Raw genomic sequence first — 27,998 nt, forward strand, 5'->3', positions numbered from 1 at the left:
ATCCGTCTAAAAGTAAATTTACGGTTATACCATAAAACAAAATTACAGAGGCGATTCACCGGTATGCTAAAGAATTAGGGCTGGCTGAAAATGATTGAAAATTCGACTTCTACGTTCTACAGTAAAGAGATGCTGATTCAACATACTACCGAAGTCTCGCAAAATAAATCTGAACTACCGTCTATTTGCCTCGGAGCACCAAACGCAGTATATAACGATACTTTTATGCCAACGGGATATTCCTTTACCGCCGTTGTGGGCCTGTCGGTATTCGTTGGTCTATTCTGCCTTTACGTTCTGCTGGGAAATGTCGCCGTGGTACTTATTATTCTCCGAGATCGTGTCGTCGGAGGTCAAGCTCAAAACCAGTATCTCGTATCTTTAGCAGTTGCAGACGCTCTCTTGGCAGTACTTGTAATACCTTTCAGTTTAGTCAATGAATTGTCTGGTATTTGGCCATTTGGTAGAATTTACTGCCAAATTTATTTAGCGGCTGATGTACTTTTTTGCACAGCCTCTATATGGAATATTTGTGCAATCGGATTGGATCGTTATTGGTCAGTGAAAAGACCAATTGCCAATCGGCGGAAGAGGACAAAAAAAGTGATACGATTCATTATATTGATGGTAAGGCGTTGTAGTTAATATTTCCTTCGAGAGTTATGATACCCCAAAATTAGTAAAATTATCGTATGTCAAAATCTGAAATGTTATTGGAAATATATTACGAAGTGCTTATGATAAATAACACTAAAAAAATAATATTATGGAGCCACAATCAAGGTTTGGAAAAAAATCAAGTAACTTTTGACTGTTCAAGCGATGTTTTTTGAATAGAATTGAACCCAAAATCGAATAGATGTGGAAGAATAAAGGGGCAGTTGGGCAGCTTTTAGGGGCAAACGCTGACATCCATATTTAGGTCTTTCTTGTGGTCCCGATTCGTCATGAACAATTGAAATAGGGATGGATATACAATCCCTATTTTTTCAATTGCTTGTTTTGCAGAGAGAAATTGGGTTGCCACCCAAGGTATGCTTCCATTTCGTACAATTGCATATATTGATGTCAATCAAATATTTATATCATTGCTTCTCTAACTTGGCCCTCGCCTACACCGAGGGGGCACATAGCGTTCTTTAGGGGCCACAATCAAAGTGTTTAGAAGCGGCCCTCGGATCATGAAAGTTTGAGAACCACTGATATAAATCATGGAAAAATTTCTACTTTCGAGTATAAATTCATGTAAGTGAGCCTGTTTGCGTAACTTTAAATAATAAAAGCTCACTTTTACAAAACAGCATATGCGATATAAATTATCGAGGTTTTGCGTCTTTTAGCTTTACCAACGCATTTGTCAATTTCTTTGTAATGAACGTAGTGTAAAACAGTTTCAAAGCACTCGAAGCTGTCATGTATATTTAAACAAATGATGTTGTTTATTATCTCACTCCATTTCTCGACCAAAAACAGAAGACTGTTTATTATTAACATAGATAGATGAAGCATATTTGGAATTGTTAAATATAGGGATAATATTAGTCTGACGAAATCAACCTTGAAACAGTAATTTCTAGTTAAAACTTCACACTTCCGGCCCCATTTTTTTCATTTAGACCTCATCAAGTTTGTATTGGGACATGTAGATAATATATTTCATTTAGCATGGGTGTTTAATGTATCTAAAAATGACGACATATATAGAGACATCTACCTGAATGATAATTTGAACAGGCGTAATATAATTAGTTCCCTTCAATATAATTCCCTCTAATTTTTGTTCTCGCTTTCGACAGCTACCCTAAAATCACATGCTTGTCTGTAGGACATCCCAATAGGAATTGATGAGAGGAAAGGCTGTTGGGAACTACACATCTTTTACTTTCCTATGACTGTCTATATTGTTTTCAATAACATTGATAATGATGCATGATGGAATAAATTCTAATATAGTTTTCCTATTTATTTATATATTGATCGTTCCAATTTTGCATACGGTATGGGAATAATCGGCCGTAATATTATCGCATGGTGCAATAGATAAATGAAAAAGGGAGGCCAAATTGATCGTGCCTAAATTCTAATATGTAGCTACTAAACCACACCGTTATTCACAATCATGGCTCGGTGGCCCTGTCATGAGAATATTAGATTTAACTATGATGCAATCGCACGTTAAATTCCGTGCCGATCATCTCACGAAACTAATTGTCAAAATTCATCACTCTAGTATATGCAAATAATATCTATGTTCAGTACATCCACCCAAGTAATTGATTTAAAAACGAAAATATTTAAAATCATATCATTTATAGATTCAGTTGAACTAATAATAGAAATGGTAGCCAAATAAATAAATAAATCGAAACGTGGTCTCGATTCATGTGGTCAGAATTAATTCCATTCTCGGCAATCAACATTTTGCATAATTCACATTTTAGCTCGTTTATTGATTATGATTATAATATTATCTTATTCTTGAAGAGGTTAACAGCATATTACCTCTAATGAGAGTCATTTATCCATTGCATAATGTCGATTATACCATCTACTGACATTTTTTTAATATTGGCATTACCACTAATTTGTCAAATAATCGATTCAATTTTTTCCCTTCTTCCTATTTTAATTTGTATTTACGTAAAACGAATTGATTAAATGGTTGTAGGAAGGAGCTATCACCCTATGTATGTTATATATGTGCTATATAATCGCACATGATTTATAATAATTAATGATCGATTTACCAATAAAATGCCGGTCACTGTTATTTGACTATTTGATTCGATTGATCCAGAATGTTTTATTTGATTCTTGTTTGATTCTGGCTATTCCCACACGCAAAAAAATTGCATGTTTGTATGGACGTTTCTCCGACCCTTGACCCCAGAAAAATTGTTTACTTTTGTTGGTTGGTCATTGTTACAGAAATAAACAAGGAAAACTAGGCTCGAGGAAACATCCATACATACATAAGTTGCAATGATACCTATCTAATTTACTAGCAATCTAGATATTGATTGAATTTAACAAAATATGCCCAAAACAGATTTTCGAATCCTGTTAGCTATATTGGCTCAGCTTATTCTCGAATTTCCTTGACGTCACTGATCGTTACATATTATTCTACGATTTGCCATTTTGCACCCAATTTAAGGATTATAGGTCGGGAGGTCGCTTGTACGAGAAATTTATACTTGAGTATTTTAACCAAAAAAAAATCTCAACGTGATATGCGGAATATCGTATAGCAAAATAAAAGACACAACTTGGGATAATTTGGTTTGCGTTGAATATAGTGAGGAATCTGACCAGAGCACATTCTTACAACTGATAAAAGATTTTTATTGACATTTGAAAAACAAGTTGGACAGCAAAACACGGATTGCAACGTCAAGTGCGGTCCGTGCTCAGATTGTACAGGGTGACCCCCCAAAAAAACAGAAACCAGGTTATTTGTAACATATTATAGAGTGAACATAATTAGGCGTTCTAGATTACTGAAACTTTTTGGGTGCAATCATACACAAACAGAAGTTCACGTGCGTATAAGTGAAAAATTAATGTATGACATTCGGTGAACACATTTTTTAATTCTTGCTTTACTCGTATAGTGAAACTGTTTGTAATACCAGAACGGATTTTGCGGAACGTAAACAAAAGTCACAAAGCGTTATAAACATTAATAATAAGTGTCTAGCAAAAGGCGGCATGCCATCCACCTATGTACAGATCTGAAGTCATGGCATCAACTACCCGAGAGTCACAAGGACCACTTGACATTTGAATGTGAAATCATAGATATACTACTCTGTGCGAAAATACATACGCTGAATGAATAATTAGATTTTCGTTTTTATTCGTTTTCTGTGATTAATTTTGTAGAGCCATATTCAGAGAGAATATCTAATTTTTGATACGCTGATAAACTTTTATTTCAAAAATTTTATCGTTGAATCTACAATTTTTATTATGGAAATATTCAAAAGCCTTCCATTTCTGAAGACAACTTATATTATCATCTATTCAATCTTGTTCGTCAGATCATCTGTTTCATTGAAATGCGATTCTTCTGTACGCCATGCTTGGCAAATGGATATCGTACTTTCGTTTTTGGATTGCCACGGTCATTAAATTTAACAATGTTTGGCATGCAGTAATTCGCCACTTGGTCACGCCTTTCACGTTAGCTTGACTGGCGCATGTGCTGTTGTTGTATACTACTTGAAAGCTTTGCGAAAGACGAACGGCGTATGCCAAAAATCAGAAAATGGTACCGGTAAATCGATATTTTGTGCTTCTAACTTAGGACCAAATGTTGAGGTTATTCGGAGTCTTTGTTTTATTGTGCTTGAGTTGATTTGATGTCACGAAACAGGATAAAATAAAAAGAAGTCAACGCCTTTTGCCAGTACAAATTGATCATTTTCATAATATATTTTTTTTGCCATGATGTAAATGATATTAAAATTTGCGACAACTTCTGTCAGGAATGTCATCATCTACTTCGGACTGATAAATTGTAATAAACTTAGTAACATTATTTCCAATGTGTTTTTGAATATCATTATTGGTAATGATTTTTAAATATCAGTATTTATTTATACAAACGAAAAGGTCGCTTATTGAAAAAGTTAGAAATTTAGTATACGTGACAACCACACACTATTCTACAAACTTGATTTGTAGATAGAATATGCTTGATCGTCGCTTTTCAGTTATAAATCATACCTGGCCAAGGAAGACCAAATAGTATTTTGATTAGACACGAATACACTTAAATATTCACCGTTATGTTCTAAGCAGTTTATTGTGTTGCTTAATTATGTATATAGCATATTCACCTAAATTATGTCATTAACGTATTAGCTTCTAACGAAGACATACTAGGTTCCTTTAAGTAACAATATACCCTGATTTAGGATATTTAAAATGTAATTCCATTAATTTTGCAAATGATCCTACAGATTACCTGAATATTTAGGGCAGGGGTCGGCAACCTTTTGTCGCTCGCGGGCAAAATTAAGGGTTGCAAGTCATTGGCGGGCTACACATATTTTTAAAAAGTTGAAAACCGAACGGATGATAATTTTTATGATAAAAATCAAGCAGTGATACATCTCTCGAATATAATATAGATTCATTTCCTCATGGTAGCTCATAAAATTCCATTTGAATATTTTCAGCGCCATTCAACCCATTGCACATAGCATCAACTTTTCTGCGTTTTGTTGCCATTTGTCTAATTATAATTAAATTATATGCTCATTAAACAAGTAATTGTGAATTATATAATTGCTAGATTATAATATAATTTAGTCTAAAGAATATAATCGTCAAAACGGATGTTTTGTCACTATCTTTCAGTGAAGCGGCCGTAGGTTACCGACCCCTGATTTAGGGTGAAAGATTGATTTTTAAATAAATATTTAAAAAAGGGAACGTTGTTGTGGGATAGATAGCCAAACAGTTAAAGCTTTGGACCTGAAAAACTACGGCCCGTGGGCCAATTGCGGCCCGTTGGGTAATTTAATCTAGCCCGCCTGATGCTGCCACAACCAAATTTTGATGTTTTAGCCAAAAAATATCTCAAAGTATGTGTAGAGATTGCGATTGAATTTAGTTTTGGCACGAAACTTATCGTTTTCGACTTTTGCTTATGTAACACTGTAAATATTGTTCATAAAATGTAACTTTCATGTCACACTTACATGGTTCGCCAGTCTAGATGAGCAAAATTTTTGGTGCACCTGAAGTATGTGTACCAGGTTAGGGTTAGGCCATAAGTTTATTCCAATTATAGTCCTATTACGATTTCGGGGACTAGCCAAGTGACTCCCGTAGTATCTGTACCTAAAATTATGGTCTAACCCTAACTTGGTACACATACTACGTTCCGGTGTCCGCCATCTTGGGACGCAATCTTCACGAGTACCAATTTTTTTGCCTCTGGTCCAAAAACCTTGCCCACCCCTTCTTTAAACTCAACTGGGCTGGCACCGCGTGTTAAACATCTCGTGTTGAAATTCCATGCTGACCACCGACGACTCACCCAGAGTCTAATAAATTGAGTAGGCAATTTCAAACAGGAAAGATCCTGGTCTCCTTACATACCAGTGACTGTACAGGGCCTTGTTCGGAGAGAAAGAGTCGTATGACAAAAATAATTTTTATTATTCATTTTTATATATGTTGAATCATTTTTATTACAGGTTTGGTGTCTCTCGTTTCTGATTTCGGTGCCCCCTTTCATATTCGGGTTCAAGCTCATTCCTTCTTCAAACGAACAGTCATGTTTCATCAACGATGCCCAGTGGTAAGTAGAATTTCATTAAATTATAGTATGTTCACGTCTAAGTACGACTTTGCTTCAAATATATCTTCGTTTCACGCTTGATTTTATATTAAATTTTCGAATTGAATATCGATTTTTCGAATAGTAAACACTAATGTCAACGGAACATCGAAATATCTCAATTAAGTCAGATAATTAACGGTTGATGATAAAACATACAAAACATCTTAAATTCTTATAAATTAATTTTGAAATACTCTTGCGGTTTGCTTCTCATTAGAAAATAGATTACACATGAAAACATATCTTAATGACATACGTACTTATTAGAATGATTAAATTAAAATTTGCGATGAAAGGGTTTTTGAATTTGTGTTTAAACAGATGCTAACGATCTTCAAAACGTATTTGTAATACTGTAAGAAATACACAGAAATATGACTATGGTTTCTGCAGTTATAGAATACTTGTTATCTAGCATAATGTACCACAGTTGTAATACTGTGAAAAATACACAGCAATGTGACATTGGTTTCTACAGTTATTTTGGGGAAATTTTTTTTATTATGATGATCATAGTTGTAAGTCGTATGGGTTTTAGAGACGATACGATATTAAACATTGAAATTTTTGCTTCAATACATAATTTTAAGCCACCAAACTAGATTAACATATCACACTCACAGTCGAAGAATATAAACGATAGTAGTTGATTAATGGAGTTAATTTAGAATTTGAGTATATTTCAAATCTTAATACAAACACGACTTAAAATTGTAGGTAGAGTTGTTCAAAACTTTTAACTATACTGATATAGCTCCGTCCGTAACGTTGTCGTCTATGGTTGTGATAATGGCTTCATCGAATTGGTAGGACGAGGTTTTTGTCAGTTCGTTGAATGGAAACTTTGTAACAATGTGCTACTAGTAGTGACTGCTTGTACATAGCCTTGATTGGAGTGAAATGATGACATATCAACGTTTATAATAAAGCAAGGTTTTTAGCATTGACCTTATAGAAGTCAATTTTGCTTTCGACGTGTGTGTAAAATATAACAAAACAACATTACCGCAATTTTCTAGAAAACTCCTCCGCACTCTCGCATTGGAGTAATCAATCGGTTTTTGCAGAGGTTTTTAAACTTTTTGCACTTTTTATCCTTTTAGCAAAACTGGTCACTAGATTTACCCCCAATGTACTTAATGGTGATTATTTATTGAAATTTAAAATTAGCAGATTACTTCATTATATTCATTTAATGTGACGGCCGCATTTGCTTATTGGCAACCGGCTGTTTAATGTCTGGTGAACTAGCAGATAATGCTCGGAGAATATCAGATTCAACGTCAAGTCAGATTCGTGCTTTAGATTTGATGTTTTATTGTTTTTACTTTGGATCAATTTACCACTGAAAACAAAAAATTACTCCCTGGGGTTAATTTAACCCAGGCTAAAAGTTGAGTATGGTTTTTTGAGTATGATCGTATTTCATACTCTCAATTTAAAGTCGTGCAAATAAAAGTTTTGTTGTTAGTTCAGTCACACAACGTTAATTTTAAATAAAAAGGTAAACGATATAGAAAGGATACTGACTTAATCTTCATGTTCTATATCTATACGTTGTTTAGAGTAAAGTTATTTTCTCTCAAGAATCTGACAACGTTTTTACGGCTCATTTCCGATTTTTTTCCGACGAAATTACTTATTTTCTATTTCGTCCAACTCGTGACATAGAAACGGTAAATTCGAAATGTTGGCGCCCATGGAAGATTAAACCGTTTATGTCTATCGTCAACTTTAAATTTGAATAGTCATAACTTATAAATAATATTTGATAAAAAATAAAAATTGTTTGTAAATGCCTCCGGAATAAAATTGAGACGTTTTGTACGTACATTATTCCGCTGTTTCGTGATCATTGAAGGCACGCACTTCACGCACGATCGAAAAGTTATGTTCCAGCGTTACGATAGATTTGTGAAACAGAATTATAATAATATACCCGGAGCACCTCTTTTATTTAAGTACATGGAAAATAGTTTTTTTTTGCTAAAAAAAATACGGTTGCCATCGATTAGGATACTTGAAAACTTTCTGATTTCATTTTTATGAATGTTTTTTATGGAGTGCCTCTTTCACACCATTCGCTCCGAACAGAGCCATGCACAAGCATTTACTGATATGAGAAGACCCACTATTTTTGAAAGGATGGAAATCTCTTCGTTTTGGCTTTTCAGAAGCAACTTATTGCAATAATGCCAACACCTTCAAGTCAAACGATTTTATCGCCAGACCCGACGTTTACAATGTGAATTTGCCCTACCTCAACTCCATTGTAATTATAGCCATTTAATTACAGTATATACCAAATGACATTCATTTTAGGACTCCGGAGATTTCGTATCCATATTATATTAGGGTACTCAATAATGCTGTCTTGAATGTAATATCGATTTTCAATATTTTGAGGTCTCTTTGGTGACTAATTCGTGATACATGCTAACTTTATTTCAACAAAAATGACACAAGTCATATTTTTCTCCAATACTGGAAATTCCCAATATATCCGATATAATATTAATTTCGATATCTGAGTCAATGTATATGCATCACCAAAGCCTTCTTTATAGCGAAATTGCGAACATCCATCCCATTATAAATTTGACGTTATATTCTGCACATTTGCCTGGGACAAAGCTCTACACAAGACTGTAAAAGAGCAAGGAATCATTTGAAAATTTAATGCATCTCCTCGTGTGTAAATTACTGCTTCTCTTGAGACCTTGTTTTTACCTAAAGTGGGGACATCGGATTATAAAGTCAACGAATTTTTTTATGTTTTACAATTTATTGAACAAAGTTATTTACAAGCCGCCAGTTTAACATGCGGTTTTCGGGATTCATATTTCAGTTGTAATCTTTCGCTAATTCGCCGCAGTGACTCAGGTAAACGCGAAATTTCTATCAACAACAAGCTTTACAAATGAAAGAAAAATCAATAAAATTCCGTTTAAACACAAGTAACCTGCCATCTTTTATCACAAGTATTGATTAAAAAGCTACGCCATCGATTTCGCGGCATTGAAAGACAAAAAATTCTGGTCTTTCATCTAAAATTCTTTTGTTATATTTCGAAAGGCTATTGTTGTCATTATATCTGGACATTAGATGAAAAATCTTGTTTTTTTAGAACCATGTTGTGGACGTTACGCTCGAATTGTAAACTGATAGGCCAATTTAGGGATTATATTTATGCTAAAGACTTTGTGAATCGATTATTAAAAATCAATTTATAATAATATTTGGGTGACATTGTTCATATTCAAATCCTAAACGTTGTTCTGGACCAGGGCCGCGGATTTCGGAGAATATCTACATTTCATTCTTGACTCCCATCAATTCATAAACCGATTTCCAACTCCGACTGGACAGAAATTTCGGACTCGGACTCCGGGTTTTAATCAAATTTTGACTCCAGTTCCACCAACACTTGTAATCTAAAACAGGACTCCGATTCTGAAAGAAATGAAAAAAAAATTATTTATCACTTGAACCCTTGGACTTCTATTTGTGTATGACTGTACCCAAAAGTTTGAGTAGTAGGAAGATTTGCACAAAAGTTATGTTCTCTCTCCTGTCCATGTTCCAAATGACCTAGGTTCTGTTGTTTTTTGGTCACTCAGCATTGGAATGTCTTATTTAATATACCGGCTGGGTTAATGACTTGATATTGAACAATTTTCGATCTTCGGCTTGTGTTATCGACTTTTAACAGGATTTAAATAGGCCGAGTTGGGTCTTTTGTTATTAACATTTTATACGAATAATAATATAACTTGAATGATATATTCTATTTGCACTTTTCAGTGTTAATAATTGTCTCAGTATTGAACAGACTTTTGTCAAATAGTACGCACACGAAATAAACAATAAAACTCAAATGCCACAACATATGTTACAGGAAATGTGGCAGAAAAATAAATTTACTTTGCAACGAGAGGCGGGAATCGGTGAGGGCGTGTCATTTAACTGAACCATTATTGTGTGTGTTTTAACGCATTACCAATCATGATCAAGAAGTAAAGGGGGTAGATACAGAATTTTATGTTTGGCCACTGCCCAGCCAATGGTAACATTTAGATAATCTATTTTTAAATTGGCATGCAACATTTTTCGTTTTTCTTCAGATTTTAATGTCGAATTTCGCCCTTCGTGACCACAATTTCTTATTAACTTTTCGATCGATAATAACAAAATTATGAATCCGTCGCTTTCTAGAATTCTAGAGAGCGGTCAAATTGGGTGTACAACGATGGCGGCAGTAGATTTAGTTACCTTAGAAGTGGAATTTGGAATTCCATTTGACTACTTAGAACTGGTTTAAATAGGCCTAGCGGGCTATGCTCAAAACCTTTTATGGTAGTTTCGTGATCACACACTTTAAAAATCATATTAAGATAACTAAAGTCCAGTCCTATTTGACCAGCCGTGCCCATTGGCAACAATGGTAATGGAAGATGTATTTTCACTTCATCAATTTTTGAGTCTTAGATCGCTTTTTGTGGCCATATCTCAGTTGGTGACATATGGCACTCGGTTGGACTAAGAGTAAAAAGCACTATAGGCGGATAGTGCAACTTAATGATAAAAACGCATTGGGATTATTTTATATTTTAAGGGGAAATCCCTGGGGGCTGTAAAACAAGATTAAAATTTAGAGTTTAAATTATCTCGATAGCTTGGTTATGAATAAAAATTGGCAGAATGTCTTCGGCGATTAAAGATTACTCAATTCAAGTAGGTAGGTGTAACTTATTAAAATAGTGTACTGTGACAATATAGTTTGGAATAAAAAAAAATTTGAGCGTAGATTTTATCAAAATAATTACAAGAGACAATGCCCAAAAATATGAACTCGACGGTCAAATGTCAAATGAAAATATTCCCACACGTCTTTTAAAAGTGTTCCCATGAATTAAAATAAAACATCGAATTTGGGGGGAAATATCGGACACAGAGTACTCAGGAAAATAAACATCTTTAAGTACTGGAAATTTGATATCCATTAGTTGGGAAGTTGGGTTATTTTTCTCAACAACAATTAGAAAAATGATTCACATGTACCTTTCGTTTCCAATAATAAAAAAAAAAATAACGATTTCAACTTGCCTCTTCAACAAAGCTATAATTTGTAAATACTATCGTTGGGTGTTCTGTTTTGGACTGAGTGGTAAAATTTCTATAGATTGACCATTTTCTCGTTACGACTATGGATCTCCAAGCTTTATATAATCCTTCTTGATTAAAATGCAATACCATAAAATATGCAGGCATAATACGCAAAATTCATCGGCCCTTATCTACTTATCGGCATTTCTCCATATCTGGCAAATGAAGATATGAGTGTAAATAAGCCCTCCGTCACGATTAGTGTGGGGGTAAATTAACGCAATTAACGCGAGATGACATCTACTTCAATGTTAAAAATTCATATTTATAAGCATTGGGTACAGATTAAGTGGCCCGTTTCGCGCCATAATGATTGAAACAAATGGCGTAATTGACAAGCGCGTCCGGTACAAACGGGTTTGTGTATACCATAATTAAAATATGTGTATTACTAATAGATAGGAGGACGTAACACAGTTATCTGTACAGGTCAAAATGTCTCGTGCGAGAAAGACTAATGCGCAAACCACCAATTTTGCATCCATTTTCCATCCATCTTACTCCATTTTCCTGGAGGTTCATATCTATCTTAACCTAGAACATATCATGAGATCAAATTTACCTAAACAATATACTTCAAATCGGCTGTTTGACAACTAGTAACATTGTCACCGCTGCTGCGATTTTGAATGTTTGCCACACGCTTAACTGTACGGTACTGAATCAGTAACTGATGTTTCCGATGACGAATGACAAGGCTAATGATGCAGATCATTTCGCATCATAATTTTCAAAATAAAATTATTGTTTCATACAGTCTTTTGAGGTAGTAAAATTACATCGGATTCGATAAATTTGAGGATAATCGAGATGACTATATATATGGTAATACGCCAAAATGTGTAGGACCACAGTATAGCCTACATGGTAAAGTACCAGTCCTAAACACCGCAGCTGTCATCACTGTCATCTTAAGGGACCTTTACCCCAAGCTCTTACAAAAGTGTTCACAATGTTTCCTAAATGAAAACCAATACACACTAGTGTGATTAATACTTTTTAATTAGGAATTCGATTCGACTAAATGTCTTAATAGTGGGAACTACAAAACATATGCGTTTATCGGAATGCCATTTAGTATGGAAAGCTTTTAGTATTTGTCATCGCATGGCATGGAATTTTTAAAACTGTTAAAAATTGTTAGTAATCGAAAAGTGGATTACTGTATTTTATTCTACTAAAATTACTGTATATTTATGTAAAATTTAAAAATTAAATCTTTTTCAGAGTGAATTTCTCTATAAATTCATTGATAAATTTATTGGTCATTGATTAATAACATTCTTGAGTGCATGCAGCATTGATATACGACTGTAAGAACGGCTTTATTGTTTTTAATTTCAATGAATATATATAAAACGACTTGCGGCTTCTCTGATAGAATACTTCCATTTAATATGAATTTTAATACCGGTCTCCAGAGATATACCGGCACTATAACTATGTATAGGCTCCTTCATGCCACTCATCATTCCCGAATAATGGCACTTTGCTGATTGACTCTAATCCTTCAGCAGGTTATACTTTTAGATATGGAATACCTCGATTTTTAGTGCTGGAGTTGTACAAGTAGTATTATGACGCCATTCAATCAATGACGTCATTTTACATGAAACATCGATTTATAGAAATTGGATATTATGTTTTTAAAAAAAAAATTCTAAACTAAAATTTTTCTAAAACTATTCGCTTTTTTGACCAAAACAATATACGTACTGCATTTTTCTCTTTTTATAAATAGAGTGACTTGGTCAGTAAGTGGTCAAATAATCCGTATGACATTTTTATCCAATCTGAATGGCGCCATCATAGTCCATTTTGGTGATATCATCGCATTTTTTGTCATCATTGCGAGGTCAAGACACCAATAACACGATGTCTTTCTAGTAACATGCAATCCCTAAGCGTCAGATCAAAGGTTCTTTAAACCCATGGATCTGAAAATGGATTCATTAGCGTAATGCGGGTTTTTAGTGGCATCAATGCGGTATTGTACTGTGATATAAATTTGCTCAATGTAGGGGCATTTTATAGTAATTAAATTGAGTTAGTTTTGCAGAGACCATGATAGATCAAGGTGAAGTTAAAAAATAGATGTTAGATTTTGACATATTTGCGTTGTATGAGTTTTATATTGCCAGTTCATTCCAAATGTAGCTTAACCTCCTCATATTGGTAACATTTTTCGTGCATTTCGAGGTTGAAATAACATGACTATCTCCGATCTTATCATAACTAACTTATCTGTTGCTGAATGTCTAAGGTTTCGAGATCTGCCATGCGAAATCCTCAACCTTGAAGTGATTTGCGACTTCTTTGAAAGTGAATTTGAAACATGACAAACTCCGACTCCGAAAAAAATTTTGGGCGAAGCATCAGTTTGATTATGTGTCTCAGTTCATATGGTATTTTTAGTATTGTTTATTGTATATATTACATATTACTTACGAGCACAATGCTTCAAATCGAGTGTCGCGCAAAAGTGACTTTTCTGAGATAACTTTTGAAGACGATGCGGGGCGCATGGTCGGCGTTAGGCCAAGGCAACTTATACAGCCGCAGTGGGACACGCATCCGCATATTCCCCGCGTTAATTCTCGGTGTAAATTATTTAATTTGGCCCTTATATATCATAATTCTGTACAAGCAAAGCTCGTACCGTAATGGTGATTTTGTACTTAGATAAAATATAATGGAAGAAAAAATGGATTTTCCATAGATTTTCCAATAGATTTGTATTTCAAAAATTTAAAATGTGTATTTTCAAATATTACCCTCATCTTTATACCCTAATCAGTCCCCGCCCATATCCGTTACGCATAGAGTCCAGCATGAGTTAATTAATGATGGCACTGGTGAGGCGAGTCCATCATACAGTCTGGGAATTACGAATTACTTTGCATTTATTTTCCATTTCCCCCTGCTGTTATATAATAAAATTTGTCAAGTCTTATGGTTAATGCATGGTTAACCACTAAGCATGATGTAATTTAGCGGTAAAATACTGATCTCAAATCCGTGAGATTTACTCCGTCATGTCGATTTTCTAAGCCTGTTATATTCCCACTTGGATCTAGTTCTTTGATTATCTCATAAGATGTACTGTGCCAAAGTTTTGTTTTCGAGCCAGTATGCTTCGCCTAATATAAGTTCCAGGGGTAATGACTGCAATTGTCTGAGGAGAATTGCACTTTTGGACAGACTAATGCAATTTTTTTGTTCCATACATCCCGCTTGGGACCAAAACTACGTGTCACGGCATAATTAAAATCCTTTTATGTTCGATTTCACACTGGGCACTATAAAGTCTTAATTCTTACTCAACGCGCTAAAATATTGCATGATGCCAAACAAAAACCGTTATCTTACTTATTACGAAACCCCACAAATTGTTAGACATGGTAACCAAAAGAAATGAATGCCGATCAGTTTATAATTTCTAAAAATCAGCCATGTTGAAACTGGCAACCAACGTGAATGAAAGCATGCTCACTAAAGTTGGGTGGCGGCTATATACTGACGGTGACGTCATAATTATATGCGATCCCCCCCCCCATTATCTAATGCGCATAAATTTAACAATTTGGAATGTCACTAATCACTATCACCAAACACTAATGCACAACGATGCTGTCATCAATGTTTTCTGGAAATGTATAGACAATGTGCCTTATTGAGTCACAAATGTGACCAAGTTCAAAATTCTAATAATCAATACGCGCCATGTTGGAAAGTATATCGACCAGCAGAAAACATGAGTAAACCATACTCATTAAAGTTGGTTAGGTTCTATGACATCACAATTATATGAGACTGGAATGGATGCGATTGGACAATTCGGTATGTCACTATGCCCAATCACTAACTTTGCAACAACGCTGTCACCAATAGTTGTATGGAAAAAATAGATAGACAACGTGCATTATTGCATTGAAAATGCACATCAAAATATTAGGTTTTTCGTTAATTTTAAGAGAGATTTGTTGAAAATGTAGAATTGTTACTTTGCGTTTTTCAATATTCCACTGTTTGATATTCTACATACCGGAGTATTTCTTGTATTGTTTATGCTTACTTTATTACACTTATGTGATGTATGCAATGTTTATTCATGCGATTTCACGAACACGAACGGGACATTTTCTTTCTTATATTGTCACTATATATGAAATGAAATGTACAAGTAGTTTTGACCATAAATATAGCCATTTTTGCACCAGGATTAGTCTTCTACAACGACCTCGCTTACTTGACCTCTATATGGCAGAATATTTTCTATACTTCTATTGATTAATGATATAATTATTATAATTTATTCACTTGTTTCGTTCAGGTATATTCTTTTCTCCAGTACTTTGTCATTTTTCTTACCTGTCATTATCATTGCACCAGTGTATACAAGAATCTATCTAATTGGAAGGAAACATTCTCGGCCTCCTATGAGTAGAATGAAAAGTGACGAAGAAAGGTATTTTTCCTTATATTTTTGTGTTGTTTCATTTCTCGTTTGTAGCTTGTGACATATTTATTTGTATGACAAAAGATCATTAAACCCTCACTTGAAAGGTGAAAAAAATTTCTCGAGACAAAAGTCGAACGATTACGGATCCAGATTTGAGTAAATTCTATGTGAATTCCACGTACAAATTTAGTGAACAAATATGGCTCAATATGGTGTGAATTAGGCCCGGGTCACAATATTAAAACACATAGATCAACATAGTGCTTTAGACCATTTTTTTCGTAAAACAACCAAAGAGTTTCCTTTTTCTTCGATGCAATATGATTCTAAATTTGGTCAACAAGGTTTAAAGTCATTCTCAATGTGGGCAGCAATGTGTGTGTGTTCTAATTCCTAATTTTGCATATGCGGAGTATGCATTCGGGGGGAAAATATCGGCTAAAAATAAAAACTTCTTATGGTGAATTCCTAACTTCTCATGTCAAATCCTAAACTTGGAAAATAGGAATTATTGAGTAAATAGTTCAGTAACAGTGTAACACAAAGCGCGAAAGTATACCATCACAAAATACACTGTGATTACTCTGTCTTCGAAGATCGATTTTCAGTGCGTGCAATACACTTGACAAAGTTGTTTGTTTGCTTACAAAACTCTACCTCAAATTCTACTCGGATTATCTGATGGCCTGGTCTATGTATGTATATTAACTACAAATGCATCCACGGATCAACCGGATGTTTATGTCAGCTGTCGCAATCTATAAATTCAAGATGCAAATGAACTGCGTTTTCTGAATTGCTTGTATTGTCATTTTAGGAAAGACCTGGAAGCATCTGAGTTTCTGAATCCCGTATCTCTGCCTACACAACACCAAGATTGCACAAAAAGCAAGAAGAACGGAACTGAGATTGGTACGTCGGATAATCACAAATAATGTTGAAATTATATCGTAAACGACCGAATACCGGAGGGATGGTAATTGGTGCATTCCGCTTAGCACGAGAACACGCTATTTGTAATACCGCTAGTTACCATACACATGCTAGGCAGGTTAGAATTCTATTGGCTTTGGTCGTATACATCAGGGGTGGCCAACACGTCGATCGCGATCGACCGCCACGTCTCGAGTAGTCGATCACGTCTGATGTTGAGTAAATTTGATAACATACCCCAAAAAATTGCCCTGGACCAATTTCATACAGCGCCTGTTGTGTGTTTTAACACGAGAATATAGTACTGTACATGCGCAAGATAAGATATACACATGCATTAATTGGGTATGGACAAACCCGATGAAGCATATGATTATGTGACCATTCAAGTTTCACTACTGCCAAGTTTTAGGAATGAACGTACTGAATACCATCTGTCGTGACTGACCAACGATCCTACAACAATTTCTGCACTGTGCGAAAGTTATTGTCTCACTCCAGGAGCAGTGTGATAAATTTTATTCGCAACGGTAGCAGTGGCATCAGAATGCCCAATTTTTCTCTAACTCCAAGCGACCAAAGAATCGAACTTGAAGAAAATTGTAAATTAGATACTGAAGTTTGAAATGTATTATATATGGTTTGAGAATATTATTTATTCGCTGTTTAGATATTACATGAATACTTTTCACGGTTTTTTGAGGTATTGAAATCACTTACGACTAAAAATTAGACAGGCCCTAGATCTGAATTGTATGCTTTGAATAAATCTAAAATAAATAATGAAACATTTACTCCATTACATAATCAAATTAACAAATTCAATGAGGCATAAAGATGCAAATTTTTGTTGCAATTTTATTGAGAATGCAACCGCAGAGCCGAGCTTATTGGCATCGATGGAATTTTTGTATGCGTGTGTGCAGTTATCTGCGTCTTCAGTATTCATTCATTTTTGTTTATGACCTTATTACCGATCAGTCGATCGCGAGCTTTTTTTGAATAATTTAGTCGATCGCGGTCGAAAGCAGGTCGGCCACCCCTGGTATACAAGATAATTGCTCGAATCTTGGCTTCTGCCAGCTGATCACGAGACCCCTAATCTCCCGAAGGGCCTTTTACCATGGTATAGGGCCCTCCTGAAATGGGAATGATATGATAGAATCGGTGAGCGGTCGAAGGAAGCATTCTAATACCAGTGGTTAGTAGTCGAATTAATCAATTTTTGGAAGCCTAAAATAAAAAAAAGGGTTTGGAATGACTTAAGTTACCATAATTTATTTTACCAAATGTATCATTAAAATATAGTGGCCATGATGGACTGGTGGGCCATTACTGTTAAATATATTGATATATTGGAAAACTATGGTTCGAACTTTCTTTGTTCCACAGCTTAACCCAAGCAAAATTTGAAAAAGATTCTAAAAAGTTAGATTCCAATGTTTGCCTATACAGAGCCTTGTAGTGAGAGAAGGGCGCTCCCGTAGTATGTGAACCAAGATGGCGGACACCTGAACATAGTATGTCTACCAGGTTAGCGTTAGACCATAATTTTATTCCAATTTTCCTTATTTTAGTTCTATTATGAGTTCGGGGACTAGCCAAGTGACTCCCGTAGTATTTTTACCTGAAATTATGGCCTAACCCTAACATGGTACACATACTACGTTCCGGTGTCCGCCATCTTGGTTCACTACTACGGAAGTAGCAAGAGAAGTTGTTGTACGAAACGTCTGGAATAATACCCACGTGCAGTTGTTCAAGTTCAAATATAAAATACTCATAACAAAACATGAAATCATACACACAATGATGTAACGTGATTAATAATTAAAATTTCACGCAATCGAACTACGAAATTCTTTGCTTGTTGACGCAAATTGATCAATATTTCAACGTATTTTGAAAGGAATATAAACCACTACACTGTGAAAAAAGTACAAAATGTGTTTTTTGTTTTTGTTTCTAGTTTTACTTGTCGGATTACATGAAAAAGTTGTGAAGTTTTACTGGTTTATCCAATATTCTCCCTTTTACTCGACACAAGTCAGTCATTTAAAAGCTGTTGGACCCACCCACCATAGGCCGTCAAAAACATTTTGTTATCCTTAAAAAGGCAATAAACAATATCGTTGTGATATAGCCTATCTTGAACTTGCCTCAACAAAGAAAACACCTATTGACAAGATGTCAACTAATTATAGAATGAATAGCTTTCCCGTATCCTGTTTGTTTAAATCAAATTCGAAAATCATCTAATTATGCACCAATCGGAATGATTTTGACATCAATCGATCTTTTTTGCTGTTTATTCACGCTTTACAAATGCTAATAACAGAATAATTTGTATTTTAAAGAATTTTTGGGAGTTGAATTTAAACCACTTCCGGTCCCCGTTTCTTAAATCCGGAAGACAATCGTCGATATTCGCGCGAATCCAATAATACGAACGAAACAATCGCTATAAATAAGTACTTTTATATAACAAGTGCTGAATAGAACATATGGTTTCAGCTTCCAGTAAAGTTTGAATGAAAGATAGACAGTTAGACGAAAGAAGCGCAAAGACACTCCAAATACTTATATATCATATATAGCTTAGTCTTAGGATGACTATACAAATATAAACAAAAGTGACGTCACAATATTAATTCATGGCATCACAGTCTATAGTTGTGGCGTCACAGTATCAATAGTGACATCATAATATAAAGATGTTCCCTCATAATAACAAGAGGTCCTAATATCGAGAAATGACATTTTGATACTTTGTCGAAAATTTTCCGCCTAAAAAGCGCAAACAGTTTTCACAAATTCTCAGTGCGAGAACGCTCAACCTGCAGTCAAATTCCACGCTTATCAGATTTAAGTATTATAAATGTCACCCGAGTCTTAAAAGTTTTCATTAATCACAATTCCCTACGATAAGAAGATTAGCAGTAGATTTTCCATATTAGCGTCGTATTATATACATGTAAGGAACCCAAACTGATGATAGTCTAAAGTTAGTCTGTTTACACCTAATAGACATAGATTATCTAGCGGATCCTCAGTTTTCGAAGGTGTGATTATAATCCCATTACTGTAGGATTGATGTACGAGTATAATGTAGTGAACATAATGTAGGCTATCCATCTACGGCGCTTTGCTTTGTGTATAGAATTTCGTGTTAAAATTGCTAATTTTAGGATTACATCGGACAAATCGTTAACGTTTTGTTTGATGCGCAGGATGATAATATTTTTAGAGTTGCCACATTTTAGCATTATAACTGGTGAATTATTGCAGTTTTATTTTATTTTATGGGATTACTACGTTCATGTGTCCGCCATCTTGTTGCACATACTACGGGAGTACCACTTTGAAGCATCGCTAAACTCGCTTCAGCAGATCACGATATGCAGCAAGTAGTGCCTACCTCTATTATTACGTAACAGTAATACGTGACAAAAGAGATGGACACTACATAACAGAACGTAAACGACATAGAAGAGTAAAAAATTATTTATTGATTCATATACACAACATTTAAAATAAAAAACAATAAGACATTTATAACGTAAAATATTCGATCATATATTAGTTTTGTTCAACACAATCCTGTTGATTTTCGCGGCGCACTTAGCAAACCGCGCCCTCTTTGAAAACCACTGCTTAATTGTATTGTCATCGCAGGTTACACATTTCGATTAAAATCAAATGATTACCATCTAATCCAAGGGTGTAATGAATTGGGTGGACAATGCCGAACCCGAAAAATAAGAGTTTCTCTAAAAATAGCGACTCCTTACATAATTGTCAGATTAAAAGATGTTTGTCTTGTTCAAAGAAATGAGCGCGAACAGGCGTCGTATATTAGAAAATGAAAATTCTCAGGCTTGTCCATGGGAAACGTCCCATGGGATGGAACAGCACACATTTGTATTTCCCATGGGACACGTGGGACACGAAAACCGTATGTTTTTCTGCGAAATGATGGTAAAACATTTCGTTCTGGACTTCGTGTCCATATATTTGAGCATAGCTCTCTTGTTAGTTATAATGAGCAAAATATATTCAGCATTAAAAATAAACTTCGTGGAGGGGCTGATGGACATACGTATAATAGTTATGAATATATAGTTAACAAAGTCCCCGAATTTTGTTGTGTTGCATGTCTATTCGTACATGTAGTCCTATTTAGTAAACGCTAAACCTAAATTTAACAATTTTCATTGAATTTTATTCCAATGGGAATCCCATGGGATGGGATGGGACAGGCATAATTGTTATGGGATGGGAATAGGACAGAAAAATATGTTCCATGGTCAAGCCTGAATACTCTACAAATTAGATTGGAAATGTTGAACCGATACGACTTTTAAAACATTCGTTGTTTGGTTGTCGATGCCAGCTTCACTAGTTACTTTTTCTGAGCAATGATGGCAGCACAGCCCCATTATATATATATATATATAAATATAATTATTTCAGAGCCTTCCTGCAACAAATCGAAGATTTGTTACTCTTCATCGTTAAACTCATTCAAATCGATTGACCCAAAAAATGAAGATTATTCAGCAGATAACAGAGCAGATCGAGAGTATAACGGATACACGGTAATACATTAATTCAATTTTTTTTTCATTGGTCGATGTAATGCAATAGTATCAATGTCAGTGGCTGAATAATTTGTTTAATCGGGTCTGTACGTCTCGCAGGATAAACACATGCCCTGGTTGTTTAAAAATCATCATAAAAAACATTATCTCTATCTATGAATGCCTGCTTGCGTAGAGCCTATGTGAAGCGAAGATAGCACGCTACAAAAAATCAGGCAAAGGAAAATGTGAATTTCCGAAAATTTATCAATTTGTCGTTAGATGGGATGGCATAATAATTAGATTGTTCGACTCCACCACGTTCGTAACGCAGGTTAGGAACCCCCGAGTCAAACCCCATGCCCATCGCTTCATCCAGGATTCAACAAATTTTTAAGGGAAAACGGTTAAAAACACGTCCAGCGAGTTTTTCCAATTCAATTACTTTAACGGGGTTGTAGCAAATTAAGGTATTTGAATTACCAAGCTTTCTGCTTACCTAGAGATTTGTTCGTAGTGAACATTTAGAACCTTTCATGAGAAAACATCAATGACCTTTTCTTTCAGTTTATCGCTCGCCCAATCCGAATCCCATTTCTGCTGTCGTATTGCCATCCAATTGCTGATATAAAATGTCATAACACATATAGCGATAGCCATCGCAACGTAATACCAAAATGAGATATCAAATTCGTTTTTGGTAACCGGTAATCTTAACTTAACTTAGTGTCAAAAAATCGCACTTGAACGCAAGTATTTCATTCATTATCATTTACAACATACTGTATCGACTGCTCGTGCCAAAAACGGCGCCAATGGTTGATATATATCACCGAAAAGTCAAAATAAACAAACCGTCTATCAATGACACACGGTGGTTCACTTCAGATTATCAAATCTTAGATAGGATTAGTTCTGGGCTGACAAGAAAAACATAAGAATAATGGCAGCATCGGTACATGAAAGAAATGTAATGGATCAAATTTTAGCATAAATTCATCCTAATTATGCATGAGGAAGAAGAAAATCTTCGCTACAATTTTTTTTCAGCATTTTTATAGTTGAGCATATGTATCTATTTACTGTTATTTATCTAAATCAGTTTTTCTCAAACGTTATTATTATCCCTCCCAGAGACTTTCGACACTCCGCAAATAATAATTTTGTCTTCATCACGTTTTCATCATTTATATTGTTCTCAATCTTTGATAATATTGAGCCAACAGAAAAAAGTAGAAAAATAAATGCAGGGTAGCCAACGAATTAAATAAATCAGTATTTCACTTTAAATTAATGCAGTCGTCACGAATAGTGAGTGTCTAATAATGGTCATTTGCCTATGACTCCCTGAGAACCGATACGTTGCCATGGGTCCAGTTCCAGAAAACCTTATCCAAATTATGTCACCTACCGTGTTTTTGTGTTTTATGTACCTTGTTTTTAGGTCATTGAGTATTGAATTTTCTCGAAGTATTGTTTTAAAATATTAAATTTTTTGGGTTAATTTGCGTCAAAAAGACTTTAATTATTTATCCTATTTCGCATTTTTAAAGAACGCAAAAAATAGAGGATTTACTTTCAAACTTTCGGGTTTTCTCGCATTAAAAAGTGCCCAAATTATTCTACCTGCTTTAAAAAACTGAACAAAAAAATATTGGAAAATAAAGATTACACAGCCCAAAAAATCTTCATAAAATGATTATAAAATGGTAAAATACGAGACTATGCAATGTATTCCGTAAATTGCATTTCATTTCGGTTTATTTAAATCTTTTGATTTTCCAGTGCATTTACACTACGAAGAACGGAAAATTGAGTTTACCAACGCCAATGAGAGCTAATCAAAGTGAAGATTTGACTTCAAATGGTGATCTGACATCAGGTAAAGGAATCGAAGACATGGGAAACATTATGGTTCGCCCTATAATACGCAGATGCGACTCGTGTCCTTCAGGAAGGCGAAGAATGCTCTCTGCTGCCAGCACGCACAGTGTTTTCAGTATGACTTCACTAGTAGTGCTTTTCAAAAGGTAAGTAAGTCATAGTTAATTTAGTTTAAATTAATTTTTTCCTCGAGTACGGTACTCCCTGAAGTGGCCCTCATATAACCGGTATATAGCCCCGAGGGCCAAGTTTTAGAAAACCAGGCCTAAAGCTATATATACCTTTTTTAAGCATATAAGATGCTCCTAAATTTTTAATTGAACATCATTTATATTCAATAATTGAGATGAATGCAGTTTATAAAAACCTCTATATTGCACCTGTAACATTTTCACGGTATTTTTTGCATTGCTATCCTGTAGGCCTAAAGCTGAATAAAAAAACTTGCAATTGCAATTCTGATACAAAATACGTTGTTTTTAGAAGAAACAGACCTGAATCAAATTCTATCTCGTCCAAACGATCAGCATATTATCATAAACGAGAACGAAGGTTTACTCTTATCATATGTTTAGTGACAGGGGGTTTTCTTTTCTGCTGGTATCCGTTCTTCCAGGTAAGATCACATCACAATATTAGGAACATGTAAAACGTGTCGCCGGTTTTTCTTTCAATTTATTTTTCTTGCGCGATTTACTTCGTTAATATCAAAAGTACACCATTTTAGACTGCTACTATATTTAAATAACACGATTCGATTAAAACGACTCAATACATATACTGTATACGAAATAACGCACACGGGCGTTCTGCACTCAAAATTTTAAGCTGCGGATCCTTCGACTGCATGGCTATGTTGACCACAATCTTGTCCACTTCCCGAGGGACCAATTAGAATGATTATCACACTTAAAGGTCGAACAGCCAAAACAAGTGAAACGAACACACACGCGTAAATTTTCATCACACATTCAGATATATATTGGTATATGCAACACTCATACACTGGAACTATTTATTATATACCAGGTGAAAGCATGCTGTCGTATTGGATACGGAAGTTTCGTGTTCATATACTGTATTTGATCATAGCTCTTCTGTATTATCATGTAAATAAGTGGAACCCCTCAAATTCAACATATAGCATATCCGATTCGATGGAAATTCAAAATGCTTCATTATTTAGGCAAGGATTTCCGTTTAAAATACTTACAAAAATACTGATAAAACTCATATTTTTAATAGTATTACGTCCAATAAATGATGCATTTATGGGGTTGGGGCTTTGAGGGTTTTACTAGGCGTTTATTTGTATTGAATAATGTTACGAACGATGAATGCTAATCGCTGAGATCTCCGTAAACAGGCAGCGCCGATTTTCTCGTATTGGAAAGTATCGCATATCATTATGCAGAGTTCCCACTATCGTTTCGCAATAATTCAAATTTAGTGTTTTAATTTTTCCATTCACAGCAGTCTGAACTTTCTACTAACTTCGGAGAAAGCAAGCAATCCATATGTTTAAAACGCAAACTAACGGGTTTAAAATTTGAATCCAATTTAAATACAACCCCACTAAGCCAATCCAATTTGGATCATTCGGGAAAAAGCAGACAAAATTTATTGAACACACTATTTTCATCGATTAATTGTCTAAAAATATACTTCATCAAAATCAGATTGACGAGGCAGATGGCCTATCGAAATATTTATTTTTTGTAGAACTTTTTTCGTTTGAAATTCTACATTCGGAGTAACTGAAAATAATAAATCGAGGAAAATTACCTTAAATGATTTCGCAGGTCGCACACAAAAAATACGCATCTGGCTCTAAAACTTGTAACTGCAGTATCCAAATTATAAAGAAATTCTAATATTTCCATGACGTCATCGATGGTGATGTCATTTTTGTTTTCTTGGAGTCAAAAATTTCGTTATTACTTAAGACTGAAGCAGCTCAATGGTGATCTTCCGAAAACGTAATTTCGATTGAGTGAATTCTTGGGAAACGCTATTCTGGAATGTCAATAATTTTAAATTTTGTTTGGCCTATCTTCGGACATTGCTTGTGTGTTCCTAAAATGTAAATTTTGGGGCTCCCGAAGTATGCGAACCAAGATGGCGGACATCGGAATGTAATATGTGTACTAGGTTAGGGTTAGGCCATAATTTAGGTATAAATACTACGGGAGGCTCTTGGCTAGTCTTCGAACTGATAATAGGACTAAAATAAGGAAAATTGGAAAAAAATTATCGCCTAACCCTAACCTGTTACCCGTGTTACGTTCCGCCATCTTGGTTCGCATACTTCGGGAGCACCTAAATTTTTTTGATAATTTTGATGTTTTCTGTAATAAATATTTCCGGAATAAGAACCTTCAGTTACTAATATTATTTTCAAAAATTTCTAGGAATAATCTTCAAATGTAAAATTTTACTGACGTACATGCGATGCGGTAAATTGAAATGAACGTAAATAATAAAATTATAATAAGCTTAATATTTTCGATTTATTTGAATAATATCATATTATTCATATCTTGATTCGCACTTAACCTGTCTTGGAATAATAGAATTTGGAATCCAATTCGATTAAAACCACGAGTTATCTGTCTTCTGGAAAATGTTAGTTTTCATATTGGATTATCAACTCTCAATTTTAATCTCCGCTTAGATAAAGTTTTTCATTTTAACCCCAAAACATATTATACAAAGTGTAAAGTGCAATTTTTTTGTATCTAAAAAAAAACTAAATGAAAATTGATCCTAAAACCTAAAACCCCTCAAACAAGGGATACTGAATTTTAACCCAAAAAGTATGGACAGAAATTGACAGTTATTACTCACTGCACAAATTCTGTTAAATGTACGTTAATTTGTGTTTATGTAAAGTGAATTACAGAGGTCCCGAAACTTTTCTCGCGTTAGGGGTTTACAACATAGTTCCCGGTTTAGATCCACCTTTAGGCGAGACCCCACCTAGCCTAGTTTGCTGGGTTTATAAAATTTATGACTAACTCGAAAATTCCATGATTTAAACTAAATATCTAGCTCATACGAGCTTCTATGAAGCTTCAGTTGTAGATGTATTCGGAGTCAATTTTTGAAACTCACAGTCGAGCTCGGATTGTTTCTAAAACCGGAGTCGATCGTCGGTACAAAGTGGCGTTTTTAAATAGTTCCGAACTCAAAAATTGGAGTCAAGTGAAATATTTTCGATTCCAACACCAGCATGTTTGAATCAAGTACACGATAACAGGCCTCAAACGTAAAATACTTAAAAAATTGCCTGGAGATGATTTAAAGTTTTTTAATTCTGTATTTTTAATATAACGGTAAATAATCGATCATATATTTAAAATTCAACGTGATATATTTTTATTATTTTTCTTTTTAGACATACGTAGCCTATGCACTTTGTGGAAAAACCTGTTGTATAAATAAAAACCTTTTCAAAGCAATATTTTGGCTTGGTTATTTGAACAGTGGAATAAATCCTGCAATTTATACAATTTTCAACAAAGAATTTCGACGAGCTTTTCGAAAATTGTTTCTACGTTCGAAACCAGGGGAGGAAAGTTGGAAAAACAATTTTCGTTGATCGTCATCATAGTTGTATGTTTGAGTTACCTGCACCCTAAATAATAATACTGATATACGTAACATATCATATGATTGTCCACGTTTATCCAAATAGAGAGAGAAGTCAATGTGGCGAACCGTGGATACTTCATACTTATAAGAATAATTAAGTAGTTTATTACTCCAGGTACATGGATAATTCCGTGTGAAGTGGATATCTCCGTTTTAACTTTTCGTACTGTGAATATACACACCGAATAATGTACGCATTTGCATTCGCTTTTTGATCGGGCAAGTGTCGTTTTGTTTGTCTGGTATGCAGATGACATTATGCACATAAGCGAATTTCGGCGTGAGATATGATATACATTGTTGGATTTTTTTCTGCCATAATAGCAGGGGCAATGATCATAATGTTTCACTGACATAAGTTAACTTTGATTTTCATTGTTTTATCTAACACTGTTCACAGCCATTTGCTAAACTATTGTTCTAGAATTTGCAGTAATTTTACTCTTTTTTTTATTATAATGATCATGTTTTTATTGTAAAAGTATATACATATTACCAAAATAATAAAAAATAGTGTACTTCTATTTTGAGTGTTCCAACATAAGCTACATTACCACACCCTAAACAAAACACCTTAAGTCTGCAATTGTTTCTGTTGTTTACTGTATTGCTAACTATTTCTTTTTTGTTGAATCATGCCAATATTACCTCTTGACTTTATCTGTGTTTGTGTGTACGTGTGACAATAAATTTTCATTGCTGAAATGCAATAATTTTCCAATATTTCTTTCACAAAAATGTTAGATCTTGCGTTTTTGAGAAACGGTTAGAGAAACGCGTTTAAATGGATGGTTGAAAGATACCTATCCGGAAAGGTCGGTACGAGGCAGCAGAAAAGTTCCTTTGGTTCCGAGTTTCAGCTCGAAACACTCACAAAAGCTACCCCGGCTTGCGATTTCGCGTACAAAAATATCTTGGCTCGATTGTATTAGAGAAATTACAAACTATCCACGAAATAAAA

The 27,998-nt window shown here is 34.6% G+C and overlaps 1 protein-coding gene across 1 annotated transcript; it reads left to right on the forward strand.

Moving 5' to 3' along the window:
• LOC120343920 (alpha-2A adrenergic receptor-like) lies at window positions 1-27,996 on the forward strand. Its single transcript, XM_039412968.2, has 8 exons — window positions 1-627; window positions 6,213-6,316; window positions 15,858-15,992; window positions 16,804-16,898; window positions 21,393-21,517; window positions 23,285-23,529; window positions 23,867-23,999; window positions 26,781-27,996. Exons 1-8 carry the CDS (start codon window positions 91-93, stop codon window positions 26,982-26,984), a joined length of 1,578 nt encoding a protein of 525 aa, XP_039268902.2. The 5' UTR covers window positions 1-90; the 3' UTR covers window positions 26,985-27,996.
• Window positions 27,997-27,998: the final 2 nt, after the last annotated feature.

Source organism: Styela clava, chromosome 1 (genome assembly GCF_964204865.1).
Source record: "Styela clava chromosome 1, kaStyClav1.hap1.2, whole genome shotgun sequence".
Taxonomy (NCBI): Eukaryota; Metazoa; Chordata; class Ascidiacea; order Stolidobranchia; family Styelidae; genus Styela; species Styela clava.